The 15,174-nt window shown below is 34.2% G+C and overlaps 2 protein-coding genes across 2 annotated transcripts; one reads left to right on the top strand and one right to left on the bottom strand.

The window, feature by feature from the left end:
- The first annotated feature begins 1,046 nt into the window (after positions 1-1,046).
- On the top strand, positions 1,047-4,262 carry LOC113114033 (galactose-specific lectin nattectin-like). Its single transcript, XM_026280731.1, has 6 exons — positions 1,047-1,323; positions 1,751-1,792; positions 2,169-2,248; positions 2,865-2,999; positions 3,781-3,889; positions 4,104-4,262. The coding sequence occupies exons 1-6, from the start codon at positions 1,266-1,268 to the stop codon at positions 4,160-4,162; spliced, it is 483 nt and encodes a 160-aa protein (XP_026136516.1). The 5' UTR covers positions 1,047-1,265; the 3' UTR covers positions 4,163-4,262.
- Positions 4,263-11,370: 7,108 nt separating this feature from the next.
- LOC113114034 (galactose-specific lectin nattectin-like) lies at positions 11,371-13,517 on the bottom strand. Its single transcript, XM_026280732.1, has 6 exons — positions 13,494-13,517; positions 13,300-13,393; positions 12,710-12,792; positions 12,336-12,458; positions 12,054-12,165; positions 11,371-11,580 (listed from the first exon to the last, which is right to left on the bottom strand). Exons 2-6 carry the CDS (start codon positions 13,355-13,357, stop codon positions 11,513-11,515), a joined length of 444 nt encoding a protein of 147 aa, XP_026136517.1. The 5' UTR covers positions 13,358-13,393; positions 13,494-13,517; the 3' UTR covers positions 11,371-11,512.
- Positions 13,518-15,174: the final 1,657 nt, after the last annotated feature.

Here is a 15,174-nt window from a genome sequence, read left to right as displayed (position 1 = left end):
TTTTGAGGAAAACATCCCAGGATTTTCACCATATAGTGGACTTCAATGGGACCCACAGGTTGAAGGTCCAGGTTTCAGTTTCAATGCTACTTCATGGGCTTTACACAATCCCAGCCAAAGAATATGGGTTTCTGAGAACGTGTAAACCCCTTTGAAAGCTGCACTGAAACTGAAATTTGGACTTTCAACCCATTGGGTCCCATTGAAGTCCACTATATGGAGAAAAAAAAAATCAGTCTTTTTGACTGGGTAAAGAAAGACATGAACATCTTGGATTACATCGGGTGAGTGCATAATCAGGAAATATACATTCTGGAAGTGAACTTTTAAGTTGAATATATTTCCACATTTTGATTAAACTGTGCTATGTTCTTCATCAGAAAAGTATGCTAAATGTAATTGTGCTATATTAAAACAAAATTATTTAAGATGTTTTAGAAATCTTTTTGAAGATTTTAGATTGTAATTATTTTTAAAATAGCAGTGTTTCTATTTCTCTCATTTAGTGCTGTCATTGTAATAATTTAGCAAAACATCTGTAAAATAAAGGTTAAAAAAAAAGTCCTGAAAAAAAAGTAAATAATCGTAATTGAAACCAGATTTTTTATTTTTTTTTTATCTATAAAATAAGGGTTTGACACTATTCAAAAAAGGTAGATGACTGACACATGAAAATTTCTGTTAAGTTATTATTATTTTAATTTTTTTTACAGTGTACGCAACTCAGGGAGCAACAAGACCCTAGATTTGAGGACATGATCCTGTTCATGTATGCATGCACTGAAAATTACATATGGAGAAATTACATATGTAAAAAAAAAAAAAAAAATTCAAATGGATGAACATACATTTTTGGTTCCCATTGCAGGTTCAGTGCAGTGTCATATTCCTTTGCAAGCTATAAAACTGTCCCACTCACCAGAGAAGATATATTGTGCTATACAGGACAGGAGTGTTTGTGTTGTGAAATTTGTTGTGAAATAATATTGCTGATAGAGATAGTTTGAGCAATTCAACCCTTTCTTAAGTAAGTGGGTAGTGGAAAAGAGAACATGAGAGGAACTGGAATCTGATACTGAATAAACGGAATAAACAAACTCCTCTCCAGTATATAAGAAGAAAAACCATGTAGGGATTCAGAGCGGCATATCGAAACATTGACCTACTGAACCTTCACAGAACTGAAGCATTAAATATCAATATTATAATTATAATTCTGCTGAACAATACATTCACTGCAGTGTTCCAGCATTTGTTGAGAAACAATGGCAGTCTGGCCTTTCTATCTGTCGCTTTGTCTTCTCTTAACTTTGAGTGCCTCAGGTAAGGTTAACCATTATTATATTGCTTTTTTTTTTTCATTATTATATTGCAATTTTTTTCAGGTTATAGCTTTTATTTTATCATTGATTATATGAATGTTGTATTGACTAATTAGAATCCATAATTAAAATCATTTAATATACACATAATTTAAAGTAAATCTAAGTTTGTTCTATTGCTCTCTCTCAGTTATGAAGATAATACTATGAAGATAATACAAAAGCAGTTATTTCACTATTCACATGATTATTGTTTATTATTAATTAACAATTATTGATATCGTTACCATTTATTTTATTTTTCATAATAATAAAATACAACCACAGAACGCCTGTTAATCTGCAGTTTATTAATTATTATTTTGATCACTTCTACAGTACCACAGTTAGCGACAGTTTTGTTTTAAACATGTTTTTGTTTTTTCAAGAGGAAATGCTCCCTCAACAAGTTGGAAATAGACGTTGCGGTGGTAAGGTTGATCAGGTCTTTTCCTGTCAGTGTGTATGCACAGTATATTCAAAATTCAAAATCCTTTGGATTTCTCAAACTTAAAATTTTATGTAATCCTGCTGACCACGTTCTTCAGCATAATATTTAATTTAATTAAGTTGTTATTTTACAAATGTCTCATTCAAGGTTTTTTTTTTTTTTTTACTGTGCTTCAGAATACAATTAATTCATGAAATATTCTTAAAAAAATGCCCTTGTATTGCTGTTATAGAACTAAGCAGTGACCTTGAAATTTTGGAAATGATATTCATTTTGAACTGTACATACATACATTACATTCATCACCACTGTACATACATACATTACATAACAAAACATAACATGCCATTTAACAGCTTGTCGAGCAGGATGGTCTGCCTTCAGATGTAGATGCTTCAAGTTTTTCAGCAACTCTCAAATGTGGATAAATGCAGAGGTATGATACATTTAGCTTTATGACCAAAAGAATATAAGAAAATTCTTAGGCTTTGCCAGAATCTGTGACACCTGTCAACTATCACAGGAAAGTACTTTCAACTTGTTCCTTGGTTTAAAAACAAAAATTTTAACAGTAGATGAAATATTGTAGCCATTTGAGGCAAATACACTCTTAAAAAAAAGGTTATTAAATGGTTCTTTAGAAGGGTGTATGGCTCCATGAAAAACCTTTCCATTTCAGAAAAGGTTCTTTGTGGCACACAAAGGTTCTTTGGACTAATACATTACGGTAATGCTGAAAAATCACAATGGTTTGAAAATACAAACATAATATATTTGATATTTTCATGACAGTAGTGTGAAAAGATAATTTCAAACATTGATCTAATCTCTCAAAACGTGATGTCCATGTTGGCATGGTTAGCTGTTCATATAGAGGGATAGAAAAGTAGTCCCACCTCACAAGGATGATTTAAGACTTTGCAGATTAAATAATAAAGATAGAAAATTATTGTTATTAATATATATATTTTTTTCCAAATAGATTATTAATTTACAAATAGAAATTAAGTTTTTATAAATAATGGTGTTGGCTAATGTCTCTGCCTCTACAGAAAACCTGTCAGGACTTTAATGGGCACCTTGCTTCTATACACAGCCATGAGGAGTATGTATTTATACAGAACCTGATTAGATACACCACTAACGGAGCAACAAGAGCCTGGATTGGAGCCAATGATGCTGTTCATGTATGCATTATTATTATTATTATTATTATTATTATTATTATTATTATTATTATTATTATTATTATTATTATTATTATTATACTGTTTGTGCTACTGGGCAAATAACATATGTTAAAAAATATTTCAAGATGTTTGGTTCCTGGAATAGTTAGTTTAGTGCAGTGTCATATTCCCCTGCAAGCTATAAAACTGCCCCACTCACAAGAGAAGACGTATTGTGATATACAAGAGTGTGAAATTTTCAATGCTATCCCACGGCCAATTCGTACGTATTTTACGAGGTGGCTTATTTGTACGAATTTGTACGACCTCACTCGTACTATTTTATATGATTTGTCTAAACCCCAGTGACGGTTAGTTTTAGGGGCGGGGTTAGGTGTAGGTCATTCGTACAAATTCATACGAATTGTGCAACTCATAAAATACGTACGATTTGGCAACAATCGTATTAATTTGTACGAGTGTGGGCGTACGAATTTATACGAATAAGCCACCTTGTGAAAAATGTACGAATAGCCGTGAGATCAGGTTGGAAATTTTACGTGAAATAGCATTGTTGATAGAGATAGTTTAAACAGTTCAGCCCTTTCTTAAGCAATTTTCAAATGAAATATTTTATTTATGCAAAATATTTTTCTGTTAATTTTCTGTTTGAATTTCTGGCATTTATAAAGTGGGATACAGCAAGTATAATAATCGGAAGTCATCTTTAATTAAATATAAAATTAAGCCATGTATGATGTGCAAAACAAAATTTCCTTTTTGCTCTTTTTTCTCATAGGAGGGAGTTTGGCTCTGGAGTGATGGGTCCAAATTTAACTACCAAATATGGTCTCCTGGAGAACCAAATGATGACAAAAATGAGGACTGCCTTGAGATGAACTACACAAGTAACTGCTTTTAATACTCATGAAATAATATTAGAAATGTTCCATCAATGTCAATTATGTTAAAACATAAATCAGCAGATCAGTAGATACTGCTACATGTCATATGTCCGGGGAAGTGGAGAATTTTTTTGTTTTGTTTTTTCAAAACATTGTTGCTGATTTTTTTTATCAGATACTAATCATTATGTGTCTACCATTTTTTCTCTTGCAACAGATGGCAACTGGAATGATCTGAAATGTTATTATAAGATGCCTTTTGTGTGTGTGAACTGAAGCAGCATGTGAAAAGTCAAAACAAACAAGCTACTTTGACTCATTTTCTTTCTTTTAGAAATGACCAGTGAAGGTTAATAAAGGTGTTTTCAGCATTTCACCATCTTTGATATTTGCTTTATTCATTCACTATGGTTACAGGAGTTATTTGCTATGGGGAATAGAAAAAAAAAAAACTTTTAATTTGAATATTCTTTGGCATCAATGTACAGTAAATCAAGGGAGAAGGAAAACACCAAGCCAATCACAACATAATTAAAAAATAATTTTTGACATCTTATGCAAGCCTGTGAATCCAGTCCATGTATGGTCCTTGTACTTTTGCATCCATTCATTTTTCACTTTTTAACCATGACAAATAATAAATGCACCAGGCCACTCGGCAATTAGACGAGGAGAACCACAGGAACATATGAAAAGAAACCACATTGTATATATTTTATTTTTGGGGTTGAACCCATCAATGTATAAGTTGCTCAGTGCTCATGCACTGGGTTTGTTTTCTGAAATGATGTACTGTATGGCATCATGATGTAATTGATTTCTCACAAGTCGTTTCTTTATAAAAAATATACAGTCAGACCCACATGTATGAAATTGCATAATAATAAAAAAGTAATAATATGTTATGACCTTTATTCCCAAAACTGTCACTCATTCCAGACATAAAAATGTCTAAGGTTTCTTTTTTTTTCTCCTCAGAGGTGCATTTCCAGAAAGCAACTATGTTCCATCATTACAAGTAGAGTTCAATGATGTTAATCTACTTTTCTGTCTGGTTTGTTTATCGGACAGATTTTGCATTATGATTGGTCAGATCGGCTGTTTGTCATACTCAGGTGAAAAGTGAATTGTGTTCATTCCTTTTGCATGTCCTCAATCTGGCAACCCATGTGATGGTCGAGTCTATGGAAGAAGGAAAGGGAGAAACAACTATCTTAAATACTTTTGGTTTCCGCTGCAGTACCCATTTTAACCATTAGCTGTCAATATTATACTGCACCATTACAGTTTTTCTCAGTCGCTTTGGTACATTTCACGAATCATCCTTGACATTTTCAAAACAGTAAATGCATTCCACAAAACAGCTCGAACAAATAGCAAAACACCATGGATTACCTGCAAAAGCCAATCTCTTGCTCAAAATCCTTAGTTTGTCTCTCAAAAATAAATATCTGTGTCACTGAACATGTCAGTGCCATCAGAATGACACGTTCCTTGTGTCATAGTTTATGGATAAGACAGTCAAATTGCTTAGTCATGTTGTAAAAATAACAGCGTAGTCTGGAGGGATGCTCTGATGTAAACTATGGCAACATTTTGTTTTTGTTTTTACCTTGTTTTGTCTAGTCCTTGTAATTCCATGTTCTTGTCTTGCTCCTTGTTTTAGTAATTTGTGTGTTCTTGCCTTTTGCTTTTATTTGTAATATTTATTTTTTTTTCTAGTCTTGATTCTTGGGATTTGTTTGATTTACAGTTTTTCTATGTCACTTTGGTGCATTTTTCAAAACAGAAATGAAATTCTCAAAACTACTTGTACAACCTCCACATCATCTAGTCATTTATACACATCATAAAACCAGTTTCTCATTCTTTTGAACAAGATGTGATTGCTTTTGTACAGTACATTCATGCAATTGATTACGCACATTTATCTGCAGTTTATCTGCATATACACAATACAAGTGTATTTACTGTACATGTAAAGTTACTGACAAGAGTAACAAGATTTCACTTTACATTTCATATTTGTGTATTACCACAAATACACAAACAACAAATAACATTCATGGGAAAAACAAACAAAAAACTAATTATTCTTGGTGGACATCTTGTCGCTCACGTTGGTTAGGCCAAAGATTTTCATCAACATCACATCTGATGTTTTCCATTGCCACACCATGGAAAAAATATCCTTGAATGCCGCACCCATCCCCTGCAATGGTCAGCTGTGATGTCCTCACATGCAGCATTCATGGCATCCAACAAAGACATCTGAATTTGTGGTCTATGATCATACACTTTCCATCTCCATGCTGAAAAAAACTCTTCTATTGGATTTAGGAATGGAGAGTATGGTGGAAGGAATTCCACTGTTATCCTTTCATGTGCAGCATTATCCCAGAAAACAACATAATTAGGCAAATGTGGTCTAACTAAACCTCTTTCTTGTTCTGGAATCAGGTCTCTGTGAAGTGCATTTAGGAAGGCCAGGAGAAGTTGGTTATTATAGGGCCCAATGTGTGGAATATGTGTGCTCACACCGTTCTCTGAAATGACAGCACACATTGTAATATTGGCCCCACGTTGGCCTGGTGTGCCATTGTAAAACCATGATTTATGACATGATCCACAAGTGTGGCTCTGATTTCATCAGAGACTCTGACTCTTCTATTTCCACCTCTTCCTCAATTATTTCTTCCTCTACCACCACCACATATTCTTACACGCCTTCCAATTGCTCTTCCATGAGCATGTTGCTGCAGGTCAGGTTTGTGAACATCCTATATATATATATATATATATATATATATATATATATATATATATATATATATATATATATATATATATATACTCCCAAAGTTGATTGGTTACGTAAATGGTTGAATGGTTGATTCATATTAGAGGTAATTTGCAATTAGATTGCGAATGCAATTAGAGGTCATGTGTCAATTTAGCAGACATTACAAATAGTGTCAATGTCAGATATATTTTAGAATATACATTCATGTATACTAATTATGATAATTGAATAGATCATTTTGAATTTGATGGCTTAAACAATAAAAAATGTCTGAGAAGTTCTGAAGTGTTTGACAGTGTAAGTGAGAATCGAGTCATCAGTTTTGATCAACAAGCCATATGCAATTATTTGTTGTCCAAACTGCAGACAGTTGTATGTACTCTTTGGACACGTGCCAAAGCATTAGCAATTTGCTCAAATCAATAAGAAATTCCAATCTGATGTGAAAAAGAAGCAAATTGTTCAGAGATCTGAACTTAATGTTTTGGGAAATAAAAAAATAATTTGAGAACTGAGCCAAAGCAATTAAGAAAAATGTTGAAAGAGACTGGATAGAATTCCCAGTTACACTTTTACTAGTGGTCTGACCCAAAAAATAACAGTAAAAACCTTTACAATGTCATTGTGATATAGAAAAGGAAAAAGAAATATGGGCACAAAGATGAAAAAAGGCAATTTTCAGAATTTGTAACTCTTGTGTTGTCCTCTGTCTATACAGCATAAGCTTTCCAACTGAAGATTCATGAGATGAACCTTTGAGCTATTTCAGAGAGATGGTTTATATTATTGTTTGATCTACATTCTCTTCATTAGTAAAGATTCACTTGCACAATTCATGCCAAATTTACAATAAGATAATGTGTAAAAAAAAAAAAATGTGCTTGGCAGTTTGACAACTAGATTAACCATTTTGCATGTAATGACTTTTATGATGAACTAGAGACTAGATGTTTTGAGGGGTATGTTTTGAGAAAACTACGTAATACATTTTGAGCAACATGACATTAGCAACTGATAATATAGGAAACCGCAGATAAATGTGAATAATCAATTGCATGAATATACAAAACCAATCGCAACTTGTTCAAAAGAATGAGAAACTGGTTTTATGATGTGTATAAATGACTAGATGATGTGGAGGTTGTACAAGTAGTTTGAGAATTTCATTTCTGATTTAAGAAATGCACCAAAGTGACTGAGAAAAACTGTAAAGTAACAATTACAGTTTAGGCTACTACTTTTTGTACATTGTCAAGTATCACATTTAAAAATGAAATTTCTTGTGTGTACTTATGTTGGACTTGTTTCTGATTTCATGTGGGTTTTACAGTTTTTCTCAGTCGCTTTGGTGCGTTTTTCACATCATCCCTAGCATGTGCAAAATAATAAGTGCATTCCTCAGAACAATTTGTACAAATTGCAATATACAATAGATATGTTTCTAAAGCTAGTCAGTCACTAAAAATCCTTAGTACATCTCTCAAAAGTAAATATTCATGCCAACGATCATGTCAGAAGGATAAGTCATTGAGTCATTGTTCACGAACAAGCTCATCAAAATGTTTAGGCATGTTGTCAATGTAACTGTGTACTTTGACAGTATTACCAGATGTAAACTTAGGCTACAGTTTGGATGACGGTTACTGTACTGAAAATGCACAAGGCTGCACTTCTATGGCATAAATAAATTTCAACAGTACTATATAATTATTACTCTATGTGGGTTATTGATTGAAAGAGACAAAATAGATTGTTTTTCACAGCTTTACTAGTGCTACTTTATGAAAGAAAACAACAAAATAATTTACAGTAAGAAAAAGACAAGGGGCACAAAGTAAAATAAAAACTAAAACACAGGAAACACCCCTAAGGCACAACTTTGCCTGCAGCACTGTTTTAGTGCTGTCTCTACACATCCAGACGTTCCTGTCTGTCGGCCCACATATTCTCATCCACATCATACCGGATATTTTCCCTTCCAATGCAACGTGGAAAGAATCTTTTGGAATGCCTTATCCATCCTCTGCAGGCATCTACTGTGATGTCCTCACATGCTGCATCCATTGCAGCCAGCAGGGTCATCTGTGTGTGTGGCTGATGATCATACACCTTCCACCTCCATGCTGAAAATAACTCCTCAATTGGGTTAAGGAGTGGAGAATAAGGCGGGAGGAATTCTAGGAGCATCCTCGGGTGAGTCACAAACCATTGCCTTATGATGTTTGATCGATGGAAACTCACATTATCACAAATGACAACATACTTTGGCAAATCCTCTCTAAACAGACCCCTCTCATCATCAGGGATGAGAGCCCTGTAGAGAGTCTCTAAAAAGTTGAGTAGATGCTGGGTGTTGTATGGTCCTATAAGGGGGATGTGGGTTAGGACGCCATGCTCTGAAATAGCAGCACACATGGTGATATTTCCTCCCCTTTGGCCTGGCAAATCCACAGTAGCTCTCTGACCGATGACATTCCTACCTCGCCTTCTGCATTTGGTCAGGTTGAAGCCAGCCTCATCCATGTATACAAAGTTGTGAGAGGGTTCATTTGATTCCAACTCCATTATACGCTATATCCCAGGACACAGTTGAATTAGTTTTGGTAAGGAAGAGTGACATAAAATGTGCATATATTGTATGTTCCTTCCACAGCGATGGAAGTGTGTGCAGTTTATGCTTACTGTACTATGTATCACAATAAAATGATTCTGTAAAATAGTTACATAGATATATGTTTTACCTGTACATACTGGTACCGTAGCTCCTTAACTTGGTCCTCATTCCTTTGGAATGGTACATGGTACAGCTGTTTCATACTCATCTGGTTTCTATGCAGCACCCTGTCAATGGTTGAGATGCGAACAGTACAGATGTTTTCAAAGACATCGTTGTCTTCTATAATGGTCCTTTGTATTTCCCTGAGTCTCATAGCATTGTTTGCTCGGACGATGGTGCATATAGCCTCTTCCTGTTGAGGTGTGAAAAGGCGTCCTCTGCCCCCGGTTTGAGGTAATCTTGCAGTCCTATGTGGGGACAAATGCAGTTATGCATTGCACACTTTCACATAGACAAAAATTATGCAAACACATTTTACTGTAAAACATACAGTTGGGTGGATGTAAAGTGCAGTATCTATCAGTATAGAGTATATTTCTGTATGCTGTGAAATACAAGTGGATTACTGTAATAGGAAGCATTATAGGAAGTATACAGTATACTGCTTATATACAGTAACAGTGCACTGTACATTGGTGGACAAACCGGTTCTCTCTTCGAAAAGTTTGAACTATTGAGGACACGGTTGATCTCCCAATGTTCGGCTGCACCCTTCGACCTGCTTCAGCCATAGTAAGGCCATGATTGACAACATGGTCTACAATAGTGGCCCTTATGTCATCAGATATGCGCCTATGTCCTCTTCTGCCTCGTCCTCTGTTTTACCTTCCACCACGCATCCTTGCTCCTCTTCTTCCTCCTGGCTGTTGACCCTGTTCGTTTCCTGGTCCATCCATTGTTGGAAAGTTGCAACTCTGTGTTGTGGTCTGTCTATATATGCTTCCCAATTGATTGTTCATGAGATGCACCTTTGAGCAATTTAGACAACTGGTTGATTGTTGGTTGAACTAACACTTTATATTCCTTGAGTGAGGGTCAATTTCACCTGAACGATTCATCAATTCACATCTTTGTACAAAAGGTCTAATGAAATTTTTTGTAAAACTATGCCTAACAGTTTATGACAAATAGTTCAACAATTTTGCATGTAATGGCTTATGCAAAGAACTAATGCCTAGATATTTTGAGGGGTAAGACTATTCAACAGAGAACCATTTACTACATTTTGATCAACATGACATGAGCAATTGAAAATGTGGAAAAAAGCTGACACTTGTACATTATCAATTGCAATATGTACAGAAGCAATTGCAATTTGTTCAAAGGAATAAGAAATTGCTTTAATGATGTGCACAAGTGACTAGATGATTTGGAATTTGTACAAGTAGTATCAAGAATTTCATTTTGATCTAAGAAATGCACCAAAGCGATTGAGAAAAACTTTAATATCAACTCCCAAGGTTCTTGTTATTATTAAAGAATGTAAAATGTAGTCATTTGTTTACAAATAAGAGCTACAGACACAGTGTGCTGCTAATTAAAATCCAAAAAGGATCCAAATAAATAATTTACCCAAAAGTATTATAACATTAATAAATAATATTATAGATGAACAGAAGATTACTAATGAAATGTTATCTGTGATATATATATATATATATATATATATATATATATATATATATATGCCATGTTGTGAAAATGCTGATAATAGCAGGTTCAGTTTTAATTTAACATTTAAATTTTGGGATGAAGTGTTCCTTAATTTTGATGATGAAGAATGTTATTAACACTTAACACTTTTTTTTTTTCATAGAAAATGGTGATGCTTGAAATGAGGATTCATATGGCTGAATATAAAATGGTTAATTATGAAAACATGTTCAGCTTTCTCACTATCATTTAGTGTCTCTGCAGACAGGCTGAAGAAAAAAACCTGTGATAGTCCTGAACATAACAGAATATAAGATACATATATTACCCAGAAAAAAATCCTCTTGGAGTTGTATTTCAATGACTGCTTGTGTCCCTGTTTGTGTTGCAATATATTCTCAGGACAATAAATGAATGCATTTAGCTTTATTTAGTTATAGAAAGAAAGATGTTTGAAACAGAGGCATCAAAATAGCAAAAATGTTTGAAGCAATAACAGAATAAGATTGAACAGGCACACCGCTTCTGATTTAATATGGTGTAGGGAAAGAGATCATTGAGATTTGGAACACACAAATGGTAACTTGATTGAGCAAACTAGGTCATTCCAATTTCCTGCAGCTGTTATGAAAAAGAAAAATGATGTTTTATTATACAAATAATCGTACAGGTATTAGCATCATAATGTGGTCACACTTTATTTTTAAGTTCTTTTTTTTTTTTTTTTTTTTTACTATTAGCCAAAAATTAACTAAAAATTTTGCCTCAATAAACTCCTAATATGCTGCTTATTCATACATATAAAGGTAGTTATAAAGTTGGATTAGGGATGAAGAATATGGTCATGTAGACTAAATACATTAAGTATAAACAGCCAATATGTTAATAATAGGCATTATAATAAGCAACTAATTAATAATGACAATTGGTCACTACACTTATGTGTTAACCGTAATGCTTACATTTAGAAAGGCAAATAGAGAAAATCTAGCTTGTAACTTAAACACTGGAACATATTGGAGTTAAAATAATACTTAATTAAGTTTCCACAACAGAAAACATGTAAAGATGTTCACATCATTCAAATTATTTACCTCCAAAGTTAATCTGAATGCAGTGCTCATTACGCTGTAAGTTGTTGGGTTCTTTAGGGTTCCAAAGTTTGAAATTCATTTTGGACCCATCACTCCAGAACCACTTTCCCTCCTGTGAACAGAAGAGAACAAATATTTACACCTCTGTGTAAATTTGAACTTTTACTCTTTTCACTTTAAGCAGTGTTGGTTTGATTTTAGACAGTAAATTGTTACATTTTCATCTTGGAAAACACCACAAAGAACAAAAAAAGCAAATACATTAACAACATAATAACATACTGAAACAGCATCACTGCCTCCTATCCAGTAAGATTTCGAACTTGTGATCATGCGCTTTATGAAGGTATACTCCAATGTACTGTGTACAGAGGCAAGGTTCCCACCATAGGTCAAGCACATTGCCTGAGGAGATTAAGACATGAGGAGAAACAGCTTTTAGATAGATAGATAGATAGATAGATAGATAGATAGATAGATAGATAGATAGATAGATAGATAGATAGATAGATAGATAGATAGATAGATAGATAGATAGATAGATAGATAAAAAGAAAACCTTTTAATACATTTAAAAAATAAATAATAATAATACAACTACAAATAAGGTAATATATATTATACTTTTCTGTCAGATGTTGTTTAGTATTTCATACCTCTGCATCACTCCAGGATAATGGACTGTTAAAAACCCTGAAGCATGTTCGTCCATATTGTGCCCACCCACTCTGACAGGCTGCTACATCAAGATTTGATTTGTTTTATTGCAAGTTTAAGTGATCATTAATTCATTGCATTTTATATATTCACAAAAATAAACATACATATCAATTTGTCACCCATTTCTATTTATACAAGACAAAAGCACAATGCAACCTTCCTTCACATCATTTACTACTTTTTTGATGATGTGTGTTTTTATTAGCAGGGAAATATATTTGATTCAATTAAGCAATACAACTTGTGCAAGATTGTTTTTTTTTACTGAATGTTAACATCCTTGTTTAACAGTTACTCACAGCCATGTTGATATTGAGCAAAACAGCATTTTTTTCTCTGTTATTCCAAAAGAAACAGTTATTAAGCTTTAAGTAAACTGGGTAAACTGAACAACATAGGAATTTTATACCAGTTGTTCTGATGTTAAAAGGTCAGATAATAAAATGCTGAAAATAAATGAAAATTCAGTAAGGGTATTTAGGGATGTTCAGTAAATCTTGCAGTATTGTCATGATCCATATCTCACCTGATGCATTCAGAGCAAAGAGCAGACAGAGAGACACACAGACAATCAAGACTCCCATTGTTTCTCACTGAAATCAGCCAGGAATACTGCACATCTGAAACAACAATGAAACACGTTATACATATCTGAACACAAATATTATGTTTATGCTATTGTAAATGCTGTAATGGATGTATTATTTTGGTAATACTAACAGAGAGCTTGCTGTATTCGTCTGTTTCTCTGTGCAGATCTTTGACATTTTATATTGCAGATGGGTGGAGCCAGGGGGGACCGGGGCCACCCCACTCAAAACTGTAGTTTGTGTCCCCTTTTTTTCTTGACAGGAAATGCATTTTTTAAGATGCAGAACTGCCGTATCTCTTTATGATCACATCAAACGGGAGAATTTTCAGATACACAATTCAGCTTCACCTCAGCGTCAGATGCGAGTCAAGCGAGCATAGAAAAGCTCCAGCAGCCAGATGAGGTTCAGTAGTACAACTGTGAAGAGAATGGCAAATCACAGAAATGCTAAAGTGAATAATTTTATAAATTTAAAACAATGTAATTTACAATGCTCTGTACATAATCTGATTAGTAAATGCACTTGTATTTGGTATAAAAAAAAAATCTATCTTTTATATTTAATGAGAGAAATCTATCAGTTGAGACTAGATGGGACACAACTCAGACTACTGGACATACGCACATCAGTATTTCCCAATTTTAGTCATGCTAAACAACAGTAATTACTGTATTTGCATTATTGTAAGGGGTGGGTGTAGACGTTCATAAAATTGGTAGCTAATTTAATTTACTGTTAACCGAATCTATCCCTTCACCTTCAGGAAGTGTGATGGCACTGCTCAGCTGGGATGTTATTGGCTGTGAATTTCCCTTGACACCCACAGCACTGTCTGTAGTTGGACTATCTTTAAACCCATATTAAACAGGGCATCATGTCACAATGTATGTTTGTTGATATTATCACATTAATTACATAACGGGTCTCTTTCATGAAACATTCGAAAATATACGAGTTAATATGTGAGTAATTTGCGCGTAAAGAGAACTTCCCGAAAACTCTTCTCCTGATTCACAAATAATTCGTAAACGTCAGATGTGATAGTGAAATGTGTGTGTGCTAATGAATTCCAATCAGTCGTAAATGGGACGCGCGTGCACGCTCATTCTCAATTACCATAAATCCTGCCCATTAAATCCGACTGACAACTATAGAGCATCACAGTCCCACCCACTGCTTGTGCCGGAAGTAAAAATTCAATTCAATTTCTGCATTGACATTTGGGAAAAAAGCCATAAAAACGTAACCATACATGGTAGACTTAAAAACCAGCTACGGCTGTACTAAGCGATAGTATATGCTTATATAAACGTTCATGGGGGCACTATTGTGGGTTTGTAAGCGCCAGCATGAGGGACAAGACCTACAAAGTTTTAGTGAGTTTTGCAGGGAGGTTGGTAACTTTAGTTAACATTATCGTCCACTTTAGCTAGGCTACTGTAGCCTTCATATGGTATGAGTCATATCAAGCATTTCATGATGCCACTGTCAAAACAATATTTAGCCTAGGCATACCATTTTGTCCATTTACTGAACAATTGTGTAATGGCAACGACGTGTTGACGACTGAGCGGTGATTTCAGTCAGGAACGAAGCACTGCACCACGTTGCTGTCGTTGTTGTTTACCGCTTTCAGACACGCACACAATATATAAAATACACGATGATAAATATAAAAATCAATATACAATACCTATATAAAACACTATTTATTTACACGATTAATACCGAAAGAACTGCTATTTCTGCACATTCACTATATAAAATAAAAAAAGGCGCAGTGGTTTATGGGATGAGTAGTTCCTGCG

Source organism: Carassius auratus, chromosome 14, assembly GCF_003368295.1.
Source record: "Carassius auratus strain Wakin chromosome 14, ASM336829v1, whole genome shotgun sequence".
NCBI classification, from domain to species: Eukaryota; Metazoa; Chordata; class Actinopteri; order Cypriniformes; family Cyprinidae; genus Carassius; species Carassius auratus.
This window is presented reverse-complemented; position numbering and strand designations above follow the sequence as displayed.

Excerpts from the sequence above, each read along its gene's own strand:
- LOC113114033 (XM_026280731.1), top strand. The coding sequence starts at position 1,266 with ATGGCAGTCTGGCCTTTCTATCTGTCGCTTTGTCTTCTCTTAACTTTG. Across the intron at positions 1,793-2,168 it reads TGGAAATAGACGTTGCGGTG|CTTGTCGAGCAGGATGGTCT; the intron begins GTAAGGTTGATC and ends GCCATTTAACAG. Across the intron at positions 2,249-2,864 it reads AAATGTGGATAAATGCAGAG|AAAACCTGTCAGGACTTTAA; the intron begins GTATGATACATT and ends CTGCCTCTACAG.
- LOC113114034 (XM_026280732.1), bottom strand. The coding sequence starts at position 13,357 with ATGGGAGTCTTGATTGTCTGTGTGTCTCTCTGTCTGCTCTTTGCTCTG. Across the intron at positions 12,793-13,299 it reads CTTTGCTCTGAATGCATCAG|CAGCCTGTCAGAGTGGGTGG; the intron begins GTGAGATATGGA and ends ATCTTGATGTAG. Across the intron at positions 12,459-12,709 it reads TATCCTGGAGTGATGCAGAG|GCAATGTGCTTGACCTATGG; the intron begins GTATGAAATACT and ends TAATCTCCTCAG.